Here is a 12,696-nt window from a genome sequence, read left to right on the forward strand (position 1 = left end):
CACGTCTGGCCACTTTAGTGTCTGTCAGAGTCATTTGTACTTTAAGTGAACACGGAGAGTCTAACTAGTGGAAAACACAAAGCGAGAGAGTTAGGTCAGAATGTTAAGGCACAGATAAAAGGAGGGCATAAAAAATGCTACGGCTGTTTGTTTTGACATCAGTTTCGGGGCGACGCACAGTAACAAAGGCTGACTAAGAGGTGTGGACAGATTGAACTTGTTCTTTATTTATGCCTTTGTATGTTTATACATTACGGCAGCACAGCGCGAAGACAAGAGAGACCAAAAACATGATCTATTAGTTGTTTGGGTAAAACAGCTGCCATAAAATTTGTACTTGTGGTTGCATTTTTTAGTGTGTGATGAAATATTTGGTAAATGTGTGGGAATCTCACCATGTCCTTGCTCTCTGAATCTGACGGGCTGGATTCTGAAGGAGTTTTCTCCTTTTCGCTTTGTTCTCCATAGAATAGTGATGTCAAGCTAAAGACAAAAAAAGCAAATAATAAATAATAAGCAAAAGCAAATAATAAAATGTACAGACATATACGACTTATCAATGTTTTTAAGGTTTTAAAAATGAATTCTGATTTAATGTATAAAAGTTGTAAGGGAGAGACTGTGGCTGGTTGTCACCCTGTTTACTCTAGTAAATCTGTTATTTATGAATGTCAATATATTTAAAGACCCACAATGTGTCATACAGTAATATTTTAATCATTACAATTATAACTGTAAAAAGTCACAGTGAGAAACTGCATTTGTTGACAGTGTTTTGGAAATACTTTTCTTTACAGAAAAAAAAAACTATCTAAAGCATTATACTTTACAGTGCAAGTTTACATGAAGGGGTGTTCATAAGACAAGACATTATGCACATTTATGGCAACTGTCATTAATTGTCATTTGTTCGATTATGTCATTTTTAACGCAAATATGACATTGTTTGGAATGTCTTTGTTATGACAACTTGACATAAACCAATACATCATAACTTGTAATAAATCTGTCATAAACATGACATAGCAGAATAATGATCAAACTTATGAAACTACCTAGCTTTATGGGTTAACATTACATTACATGTCATTTAAATGTCATTAAGTGTTAATACTATGTCAAATAATTTTAAATACTTGAACAAAATGCAGCAGACATGTCAAAAGATTATACTTAAAGGATTATTCCATTTTCTTTAAAAAAAAAATCCAGATAATTTACTCACCACCATGTCATCCAAAATGTTGATGTCTTTCTTTGTTCAGTCAAGAAGAAATTATGTTTTTTGAGGAAAACATTTCAGGATTTTTCTCATTTTAATGGACTTTAATGGACCCCAACACTTAACACTTAACTCAACACTTAACAGTTTTTTTCAACGTTGTTTCAAAGGACTCTAAACAATCCCAAAAGAGGCATAAGGGTCTTATCCAGCAAAACGATTGTCACTTTTGACAAGGAAAATAAATAATTTGCACTTTTAAACCACAACTACTCGTCTATCTCCGGTCCTGTGAAGCGCCAGCGCGACCTCACGTAATTGCTTAGTGACGTAGAAAGGTCACGTGTTGCATATATGAAACGCACATTTGCAGACCATTTTAAACAATAAACTGACACAGACATTAATTAGTATCATTCCACATACAACAACGTCGGAACGGTCCTCTTTCTCCACACTTGTAAACACTGGGGTGTAGTTTTGCATTTGTCCTCCGTGACCTCTTGACGTGATGACGTATTGCGTGAGGTCGCGCTGGCGCATCACAGGACCGAAGATAGACGAGATGTTGTGGTTTAAAAGTGCATATTTTCTATTTTTCTTGTAAAAAATGACAATCGTTTTGCTAGATAAGACCCTTATGCCTCGTTTGGGATCGTTTAGAGTTGTTTGAAACTCCGCTAAAAAAATGTTAAGTGTTGAGTTACATTAAAGTCCATTAAAATGAGAAAAATCCTGGAAGGTTTTCCTCAAAAAACATAAATTTCTTCTCGACTGAACAAAAAAAGACATCAACATTTTGGATGACATGGTGGTAAGTAAATTATCTGGATTTTTTTTTAAGAAAATGGACTAATCCTTTAACTTTATGTATGTGCACAATACATAAAAAACTGACAACTAACAGAGCTTGTTTTTCCTCACACAAGAGGGTTCTGAAATTTTTTGACATAAAATAAAAAACTAACAAAACATTTCATTCATTTATTGTCATTTAATTTTAGGTGAATCGGTTTTCAAATCCAATAAAATAAAATTTTATCAATTTTAATTATTAATATTATTGGACGATTGATTTTATTTCTTAAACACACAGGGGAAACGCTGTTATAAAACTACAGAGTATTAACACTTAATGACATTTAAATGACAAATTATATTTGTACCACTGTAGTTGAGGTCAAGAAAAATATTCATGACACTGTTACAAAACTACTTGACAGAGTATTAACACTTAATAACATTTTAAAGGTCACGTTCTTTCTGATCCCATTTTTTAAACCCTAGTTAGTATGTAATGTTGCTATAATAGCATAAATAATACCTGTAAAATGATAAAGTCCAGAGTTCATTGCAAGGCGATATATTTTCTTTAACAGAATTTGCCTTTCAAGCCATAGACTGTAAAAAAAAAGATGGACGACACCCGTTCGCTCTCTTCTATTGGTAAAAATATATGATACGGCACTGACATCTTGGGTATTGAATCTGCGTAGTAGCGATTTCGGGACCAGTCCTGCGCAGTAGTAAGCAGGAAGGAAAGCCGCAACATCAAGGCCCTGCCCTCGGTCTCGCAGAATGCACATAAAACAGCTGTCAATCATGACGTGACACCACCGTCTTTATAGCATTATATAACTAACTAAAAACAAACTTATTTTAAAAACTAACCCTTGAATTTACATCAGGGTGATAAAAACTACAATAGATGACAGAAACCAACCAGCTACGGAACAAATTTAATTGAAGTGTAATTAAATTGTTTAGTTGATCTCAAGTCCCACTGAATAACATGGGGGAGGCGGGGTTTATGACCTATACTGGGACTAGTCACTGGGGGGCGATCGAGATGTTTTGGCTTCACTTTTCAGGCCTGGTGCACCACGCTTGTTCAAACCCTACAGCGAACGGCCGGTATGGACTACAGCCCTCTAATTCCTGCATTAATGACATCACTAGATAGAACAGTATGTTGAATAAACTCTGCCAACAGGAGTATATCAGTCGCCAGCTAAGCTAACGGCAAGCTAAGCTGCTATCGAATCATGACAGACTAATCAGGCTACACCAACAGAACTCGATACGTATTTAAAGGAGGGACTTCACAGAAGACATCAGCTTGTTTTGAGGACAGTGAAAACAGCAGTTTACAGATAGGCCAATTGTGTAAAAAATACCGCGTTTTTTACACGTGAAACATGAACACATGTTATATTGCGCACTGTAACACAATCAAAGCTTCAAAAACACAGAAAAACCAGACCTTTAACGACAAATTATATTTGTATCACTGTAGTTGAGGTCAAGAAAAATATTCATTACGCTGTTATAAAACTATATGACAGAATATTAACACTTAATGACATTTTAATGTATCACTGGTAAAACGTGGTCAGTTTTGTTGTCATGACAAGTTATGATGTATTGGTTATTGTCAATGTGTCATAACAAAGACATCTCAAACAATTTTTTATCTTTGCGTTAAAAATGACATAATTGAACGAATGACACTTAATGACAATTGTCATAAACATGCATAAAATCTCCTTCTTGCTCATGGCACATATCATGTCATGATTATGAAGGTCTCATGTCAGTCTTAAGAATACCCCTTCAAGTGAAGTGGTACTGCTTGTTTTTGAAATAGGCTATTTTATGGCTTTTAAGCAAGATTTAAACAACAACACGCTTTTTAAATACAAAACAATTCACGAAACAACACAATTAAAGGATTATGCCATCAAAAGTATATTTGACTATCAGCTAAACACAATCTAAGTTACATGAATACTATTCTGGTTCACTGAATCTTTGCAAAACCATTGAATGGTGTTCAATGTTTTGAAGCTCAACAAAGCACATCTATCATTCAAGTAATTAAAATTACTTGAATTACTTAGTCTTCTGAAGCGAACAGATACATTTGTGAGAAAAAATGATTTAGCAAATAATACGTGTATTATTGTAAACATACAAATCAGAGTGTTATGGCTGCAAATCTTATATCTTCCAATTTTAACAACTATCCATAGCCTCCCCTACATATAGTATGATGTATGTTTCATAATATACATGATGCCATTTCTACCCCTATAGTTCTTATATGTGGTAGAGCCAAAGGCATTGCAATGCAATTCCTCCAGAAATTAGCCTCAGGGTAAGAAAAAAAACGAGAAAAAAAATCCTCTTAAAGGTTTATCTGTTATCTCACGAAATGAAAATAACAAAGAAATTCTAGTGTCTATAAATGTGATACCAATATTAATGAGGCAATCTCTGTCTCTCCGAGTGTACTGATGCAATACTGTGTAAGAATCGGCTGCACATACACAGATTTTTATACGGCATGCTGAGGCAGAATAAAGCACGAGTGCTCCAGCAAAACTGCATGAGGTTTAAGACTTATGATCCACCCACAGGGTCCCACGGGAACTCAGTGTTTGTGTGTGTTAACTAGAAAGGTTTCAGAAGGCTATGAGGTTTCCTAAAAAATAAATGGCATACTAAATAAGTTATAGTAATATATTGGGGAGGTTTCCCGGACAGGTATTAGCCTAGTCCTAGACTTAAACACATTTAAGAGCTCTCCAAACTGAAAACAACTTGCACTTACATATCTTAAAATACATCAGTTCCCTTTGTTTTACCTCAAAATGCACACAGGTAATGTTTTTAGTAAGGCATGTTTGTTAAAACGAGTTATATTTCCTAATTAAACTAAGGCCTAGTCCTGGACTAAGCTAATCCTGGTCCGGGAAACCACCCCAAAATGTATTAATTTTAAATAAATGCACATCTCAGTAGCAAGTAAAATGATGATCACATCTGTAAACTCCAAACAAAATTTTTATAAATTACTGTAAATAATAATACATCTTACATATATTGTCACCGTGTCATGAAATGAAGAATATGAGAAAACATTTACATTAAATCTCAGACTAAAGGACTAAAACAATTTGATCAAACTAAATGTCCTGTTTGTCCAGCAGGTGGAGCCATTGTATCACATTGACCAGCATTCAATTCACTTACTGTAGATCCCTAAAGTTGTTTGGTTATTCATATTTCAGTATAATGTGTTCTGACAGCCAACAGTTCAGAAATTATACCTGTCATTTTCCACAAGCAGAGCCAGGCGGCCATAGTCCCATGCTGCTTTTCTTAAACATGAGAAGATCAGAAGGAGGAACTAAAAAAAGCAACAAACACAGAGTAAAATCAGCATGCATAAATACAAAACATATTTCTTTTTGCCTTTACATAAATTATAATAATTTACAGTTAAAAATGGCATGCACAATGATTGACATTTTTAATGTGATGAAATTTTCCCAGAAGGCATTGCACCATTTTATATTCTATTCAACAGTTTTGTAAAATGCAAACTCATACTCTGTCAAAACTATTTTTGTAGGCAAACCCTTCTGCTTAGACTTCAGGGCAATAGTAATTATTCGTCTTTTCTTAGGCAAGAGAGACAAGAGGTGAGTGGTTGTCTTGGAAACTAACAGTCAGTGAGGTCAGCATGCACACAATGTGTTTGTAATGATTCCAGTAGGAACAGTCAATGACAACACAACTGAGAACTCCGACTGCTGGGAAGCTACAGGCCTCGATTTGGCTTTCTTTGTTATGAAATTAAACCAAGATAAAGTTTTACAAGTTACAGTTTCATGCAATTTCTAAAGTTCACAATTAATTAGACATTTATTGCTCAGAATAGTTTACATTAAAGTCACCCCTTGAATTACAATAAGTTCCAATAAGGTAAAATGAGCATACAACATACAAGTAACCAGAATAATATAATAAAATATGTGATCATACTAGGGATGGGACGGTATGAAAATTTCATATCATGGTTATAGTGACCAAAGTTATCATGGTTATAAATATGATTTTGTCAAAAAAAGGTTTATTTTTAAAAATCGCAATTTAATATTTCATGTCGCTGAAATTATTTCTGTAGTAAAAAAAATCTGTCTAATAAGTTTACTGTGAATGAATACATTATTCCTTAAATGCGTTTTTGTGCAAAAAAAACTATGTTGCATGTGCGCGCCTGCGAGTTTTCTAAATCACACTAATCAAACCCGGTTGTAATGATAATTAAATTTTAAACGATAATACTAACCGTCAGGACATTTTATCGTGGTTAATCGTCAAATCCCTAGATCATACACTCTTAAACTACACGTGAGAGCCATTTTTTAAAGGGGTGGTTCAATGGTATTTCATGCATTCTGACTTATTAACACAATTATAGAGTTGTTTCCTCATGCTAGGTGTCAAAAAAGCAGTTGGGCATGTTAGGGGCCAGTCACACCAAAAGCGCTTTAAACACTTGCAAACGCAAGGCGCGACGCACTGCCTTTTTTTTAAAAAAGAGCAGTGCGACGCGCCTTTTCATATTGCTAAGCAACCACCGAGTCAGCTGTCTTGTCAATCAAATATTGAGGCGTGAGCACTCTTTTGCTGTTAACTGTCATATTAGCAGAAACTTTAAAAAGAGGACGCTTGCTCTGACCTTATTTGAGGGTGAGAGGTGCACAAACACGCAGGAGAGAGTGAGCGAGTGGAGTCCGGTTCTTCAAAGCAGCTGTAAACTTCCCTCACCACAATGTAAGGCCCGCCTCTCCCCTCATTCGATTGGACAATGCAAAGAAGCGAATGACGTCGGGCGCTTCTCCGCTCTCAGCGCTCCTTCAAAAACGCGTACGCGGCAGGCGGCAAAAAACTGCAAGGCGCTCGGCGCGCATAAACAGCGTGCAAACGCGCCCTGCCCATAAAATATCATTCAAAAAAGGCGCCTGCAACTGCCATAAACGCTTTTGGTGTGACTGGACCCTTACAGAGTATTTCTGTGCCGAATGCACTTCGCCAGGGTTTGTACAAGTTTCTGAATGTTTTTTTCGATTACGGGTACAGCTGACGTTTCATGCATTCGGACTAATTAACACAATTATAGAGTTGTTTCCTCATTCTAGCCAAAGTGTCAAAAAAGCAGTTGGGCGTGTTACACGGTATTTCTGTACCGAATGCACCTCGCCAAGGTTTGTACAATTTTCTGAAAGTTTTTTTTTGATTACGGGTCCAGCTGACGTTTCAGGGGTTTCTGTACGCATCACTTATTTTTATGGGCACTTCCCTCGGAAAACCCCGCCCGCCCGTCAATCAGCGGGAGACGCTAGAACTTACAAACATTACATGACGTGACAGCTTTGTTTAATTTCAAAACTCAACAATGGTACGAAAGAAGAGGTGGATATAAGGAGAAGTAAGCCAGTGTTATGGAAACAATGTATTTATTTTATTATCCGAGCTAGCAGCAGAGTTTTGCGTGTGTGCTTGATGTGCTGGATTTCATTGAAAAGTCCCAACTGGGTCATGAGTTGCATGCGGTAAGACAGACTTCTGTGTTATGTTGGAATAGGCGCGTAAGTGCATATTATATAAATGACACGAACATGTAGTGAATCATAAGTTAAACAGTGTTGTAAAGTGTTGCATGACTCGTACTCGCTCCTCCCGCGGTAGTAACTCCTCCTTATTCATTATTTCGTACGTTATCGGAAAGAATCGGTAAAGCTAATCTTTCTTTTATAAATCTGATTAAACTAAAGACAAATGATGTAATACTACTCTATAGGTACTCCAGATTAACATCAGAAATGCAGAAACAGCGTGTGTTATGCGAGCTTTAATATTTAAAGTATTATATTTTTGTATTAGACCTGCATATTTTGTATTATACTTTAGACTTACAGTATAAGATTCCTAAACTAAGGAATTTTTTGCTGAGCCTATGGAGAAAAGCAGCTAATTTTAGCTCGGTATTTTCATTTCAGTAGCTATTAAGTTTCCAAGTGTCTCTGTTCACCAAGACTTTAGCGCAAGGAGCAGCCAGTGCTGCAGCAAAACCTTTACGTTCTGCAATGTTCCCAGCATGCTCCACAATGTGTTACAGTAAAACATATTTACTTTTCACTTTGCTGCCATTATTAGGAATATTGTTGTGTTTGCTGTCTCCATTTACAGTATCTGTCATATGATGAGGGCTGAATAGATTGCTTTGCCTCATGTGCTTTGTGTTAGTGATCATTGTGGTTAGTGTGGCCATCTTTGGCTTGCTAAATAGGATTCTGTCATGTACTGCTCTAATTCTACGTAAATACCACAAAATACCAGGTCCAACTTTTATATTAGGTGCCTTTAACTGTGTGCTTACAAAAGAAAAAAAGCACTTATTGTAATTTTTGTGCACATGTGTGTTGTTCTGCGTTGGTTTAGGTTTACTTGTGGGGTCAAGAGTGTAATTAAAGGCGGGGTGCGTGATTACTAACCGACATCGTTGCCCGGGTTCCGTATGTGTGGGGCGGGTCTAACAAATGAAGGTCTAGATTCTATTGGGGTAGGGGCGTGTTTGTTTAGGTGATTTCAAATGTCAACATTGGCTTTCAAAGATAACGTACCCTGCCTTTAAATGAAGAATCTTAGAATCTTTCAATGAAAGTACAATGTAACAACATGTATGTACACAACCATTACATTGTATACATTTAATGTACGTATATAGTAGTTAAAAAACCCTAAATATAATGTGTGAGAATATACTGAAAGCATGTAATCAGGGATCCTGTACCAGCCAGAGAACAACGTTGATGGCGAGGACAGTGGGGACTCCTCCAAAGGGCAGGCCCTGCAGCACACTGCTACGAGAATGGGAGCGATAACATCTCTCTGCTGTGCTGTTCTCCTCTATCAATGAGCCCAGGAAACTTCTCACATCCAGCTCCTCCGATGGGCTGCCACCACCTGCAGGCCAGAACTCAAGCCTCGGCTGAGCCGTACCTAAGAGGTCAGAGCGCGACGCCATGGCAGTGGCGGGTCTCCGGAAACTGTTCAAATCATCACTGTAAAGACAGACAGACAACAATTGGCAGTATTAATAAGATGAAAAACAGGCGAATAATTTACAAAATTCTATAGGAGAATTTATAACAAGAACAATTTTCTAGTTGCTATAAGAGTTAATGCTTAATGCAGAATCTGGAGAATTTTATGAGAAATTTTGATAATTTTCTGTTGACTTCCAATTTATATGTTTATATGTTTGTCTTTCAAGGCTTTTTGGAAATTTCAGTTTCACTAGGAGTATGTGTAAGGGCATAGATTTGGTTACAACTGTACGTATGTTTTTATTAATTACTGTTTAAATATTGTGGAAGGGGGCTTTATTGCTACCTCCACATCCCCCCACAAACTATGCCCCTGTTAGTTGGTACCGTACGCTACCAGACACTACTTAGAAATATTTCAACTTTATTTTGTTAAACTTACAAAATAATTTCCTATATAAAATAATTCACAAGTTAACAAGTTATACACTCTAAATTCTACTGTTTTTTTAAAACCAGTGCTGGGTAAATATTGGATAAGAAACATGCTAGGTTATTAAATAAACCTACGCTGGGTTGTTTCAATGCATTGTCGTGTTGTTTCAACATAGGGCTGGGTATTGTTAGGAATTTCACAATTCGATTCAATTTCGATTCTTGAGGCTTCGATTCAATTCGATTCGATTCAATGCAATATTGATTTACTTGCTTCGATATCGATTCAATAATAAGTAAATACACAAGCAATTAAGTACCTGAGTATATTTTTAAATAATGTGTGTAGTATTACTAATGTTTGATCACATTGATGGTGAAGGCTTGAAAGAAGTGCTGCTGTTTGCCATATTTGATCTTTCTGTTTTGATAAAGCGCGTCTTGTACAACGCTGAACGCTCTCACTAGAGTGTTTTGCCCACAGCGGCGCCACTTGCCAGGGGGCTGAATCGATTCATAGGATTTGATGAATCGATATTGAATTGAGAAACAAATAATTGCAATGCATTGATGAATCGATATTTTTACCCAGCCCTAAGGGTAACAACACCCCAGCATAGGTTTATTTATAAACCAACATGTCTTCTGTCCAAAATTTACCCATCATTGGGTTACAAATAACCCAGCAAAAGTGTAGTATTATCTGATACTATAAAGATTGATATTAGAAACTTGTTTGGATTAGTAACATCCATGTGCATAAATGCGTGTTTCATCCACAGAATCTATTATTTTTAGTGTATCATTGTGTAATAAATGAACCATTGTAATAATTGCTACTTTAATACGATTATCATGCTCAGTTTAATCTCAATTTAATCTCATTGCCGTCTACTGTAGATTCGTCATGTACTGAATAAAACATGACACAAGAAAGCTGCAATGAAAGTTTAATAAATCCAATTGGAAAATTGGCGTGAACAAAACACATGAACCAAAACCCCACATGCACAAAACACACTACATTCAATAAACAACAAAAGACCATGGAAAGCACAAAGGTGTACTTACACATGATAATAAAGGGAAACATATGCTACAGTATTTAAATATGGAGATACAGTTAAAGGGCACATACAACCTAGGCAACAATGTCGGTTAGTAGACACGCCTCTTACAGCTGATTGGCTACAAGTGTGTATTGGTAGTCGGCCCCACTCCCGTTTCCAAAGTGTTTTTCAAAAATCACGCACCCCGCCTTTAACATAATACAAAATAAAAGACATTACAAAGACACAGAAGCTACAGATACAGTGGAAAGACAAAGTATGTGAATCTCTAGAAATGAACTGGTTTTCTACCAGTTAAAAAACTGGTGATTTGCCATAAAATGTGATCTGATCCTCATCTAGGTCACAACAATAGACAAATACAATGTGCATAAGCTGACAAAACACAAATAATTCTAGTTTCTTGTGTCTTTTTGAAAACATCCATTAAACATTCTGGAAGAAAATGTGAGTGAAATCATAGACTAATTACTTTAATCAAAGCTAACTAAAATGAGTTTAAATGTGTGGTTTAGTGATACTTTGATTGATAAAAGACACTTAAACATTTTAAGATTGTTGTCCTTAAGAAGCATCAGCTCTTATGAACCATACCTCACAAGAAGGAGCTCTCTAAAGATATCCGATCAAGAGTTGTTACCCTCCATAAGGCTGAAAAGGGATACAAAACAATCCTACAATGTTTAGCAGGTGACAGTTAGACAACTTGTCTATAAATGGAGACAGTATAATACTGTAGCTACCCTTCCTAGAGGGGGGTGCACAGTCAAGATGACTCCTAAGGCACAATGCAGAATACTCATTAGTAAAGTAAAGAAGAACCCACGAGTAAAAGCTAAAGGCTTGAAGACATCATTGGAACTGGCACACAGCTCTTTTTATGAGTCTACCATACGTAAGTCTTTGAACAGGCACGCTGCTCTCCCGAAAAACATTGCTGTGTGCCTGAAGTTTGCACAAGGGCACCTTGGCAAACCTCAGTGCATCTGGGAAAATACTGTATGGACTGATGAAACAAAAGTTGAATTGTTTGGGAAAAATAACACCCATAATACGCAAAAAGAGCACAGCTTACCATCATCAAAACATCATCCCAACAGTGAAGTATGGTGGAAGGAACATCTTGATTTGGGCATGATTTGCTGCCTGAGGGCCTGGCCACTTGTCATCATCGAGGGAAAAATTTATTCCAAGGTTTAACAAAATTAGCTAAGCTAAGCTGCTATCGAATCACAGCACACTAAAAACAAACTACACAATCAGAACTTGTTACATATTTCTGAAGGAGGGACTTCACATAACAAGGAAGACATCAGCCTGTTTTGAGGACAGTGAAAACAGCGCTATACAGATAAGTAAATTGTGTGAAAAATACCGCGTTTTTTACATGTGAAACATGAACACATGTTATATTGCCCACTATAAACACAGTCAAAGCTTCAAAATCACAGACAGAACGGGAGCTTTAAAAACATTCAAATAAAATTCTTAATTTTTAAGAAACTATGATAGAAAATGAACACATACTAGATTATTAATGAATTAAATGTTTTTGACAGATACCTCTAATGGGAATAGCTGCGTGATGAAGTGAAACTAAAGGGTTAATAAACCCAAACTGAAGCAGATGTTGTAGAACGTAAGATTGTAAAAACTGATTATTTCCTAATACAATAACAGGCTTAAATAAACCCAAAACATAAGTCCACAGTTATAGTTCTCACAGACACGCGTTTTGTCAACTGGCTATCCTCCAGACAGTGACGGACCACGTCTTCTTCTCATTTTGGCCTTGTGGCGTGCGTACCCGCTCGCGGTGTGAAGCGCGTCCCCGAGATGCACTTGACGGCCTTTTGTGCAGCAAAATTTTTTTTTGGACGATCTAGTGAAGGCGGTAGGGTTTCCCATCTTAGGCGGGCCGCCCGAACTGCAAAGTGCTGCGGGACACCCTGGAATCGAAATGACTGTCGAGCACATCTGAAAGTGAGTAACTTGTGGATCATTACTGTTTTGATACACAAACTCTTTTAAACAATTCAGTTGGATCTGGTGTACTGATTCAACTCAT

General features: G+C 36.7%; 1 protein-coding gene across 2 annotated transcripts in view; it reads right to left on the reverse strand.

Moving 5' to 3' along the window:
• LOC129417627 (calcium permeable stress-gated cation channel 1) overlaps positions 1–12,696 on the reverse strand; it is a 78,706-nt gene that overhangs the window by 37,730 nt on the left and 28,280 nt on the right. For both annotated transcript variants that reach the window (XM_073869541.1, XM_073869540.1), the window contains exons 2-4: positions 8,868–9,138; positions 5,335–5,414; positions 396–483 (exon numbers count right to left, since the gene is read on the reverse strand). In XM_073869541.1, coding sequence (XP_073725642.1) covers positions 396–483; positions 5,335–5,414; positions 8,868–9,101 — 402 coding nt within the window. In that variant the 5' untranslated portion in view covers positions 9,102–9,138. The remainder of the gene's footprint in view (positions 1–395; positions 484–5,334; positions 5,415–8,867; positions 9,139–12,696) is intronic.

This window comes from Misgurnus anguillicaudatus, chromosome 7, assembly GCF_027580225.2.
Source record: "Misgurnus anguillicaudatus chromosome 7, ASM2758022v2, whole genome shotgun sequence".
NCBI classification, from domain to species: Eukaryota; Metazoa; Chordata; class Actinopteri; order Cypriniformes; family Cobitidae; genus Misgurnus; species Misgurnus anguillicaudatus.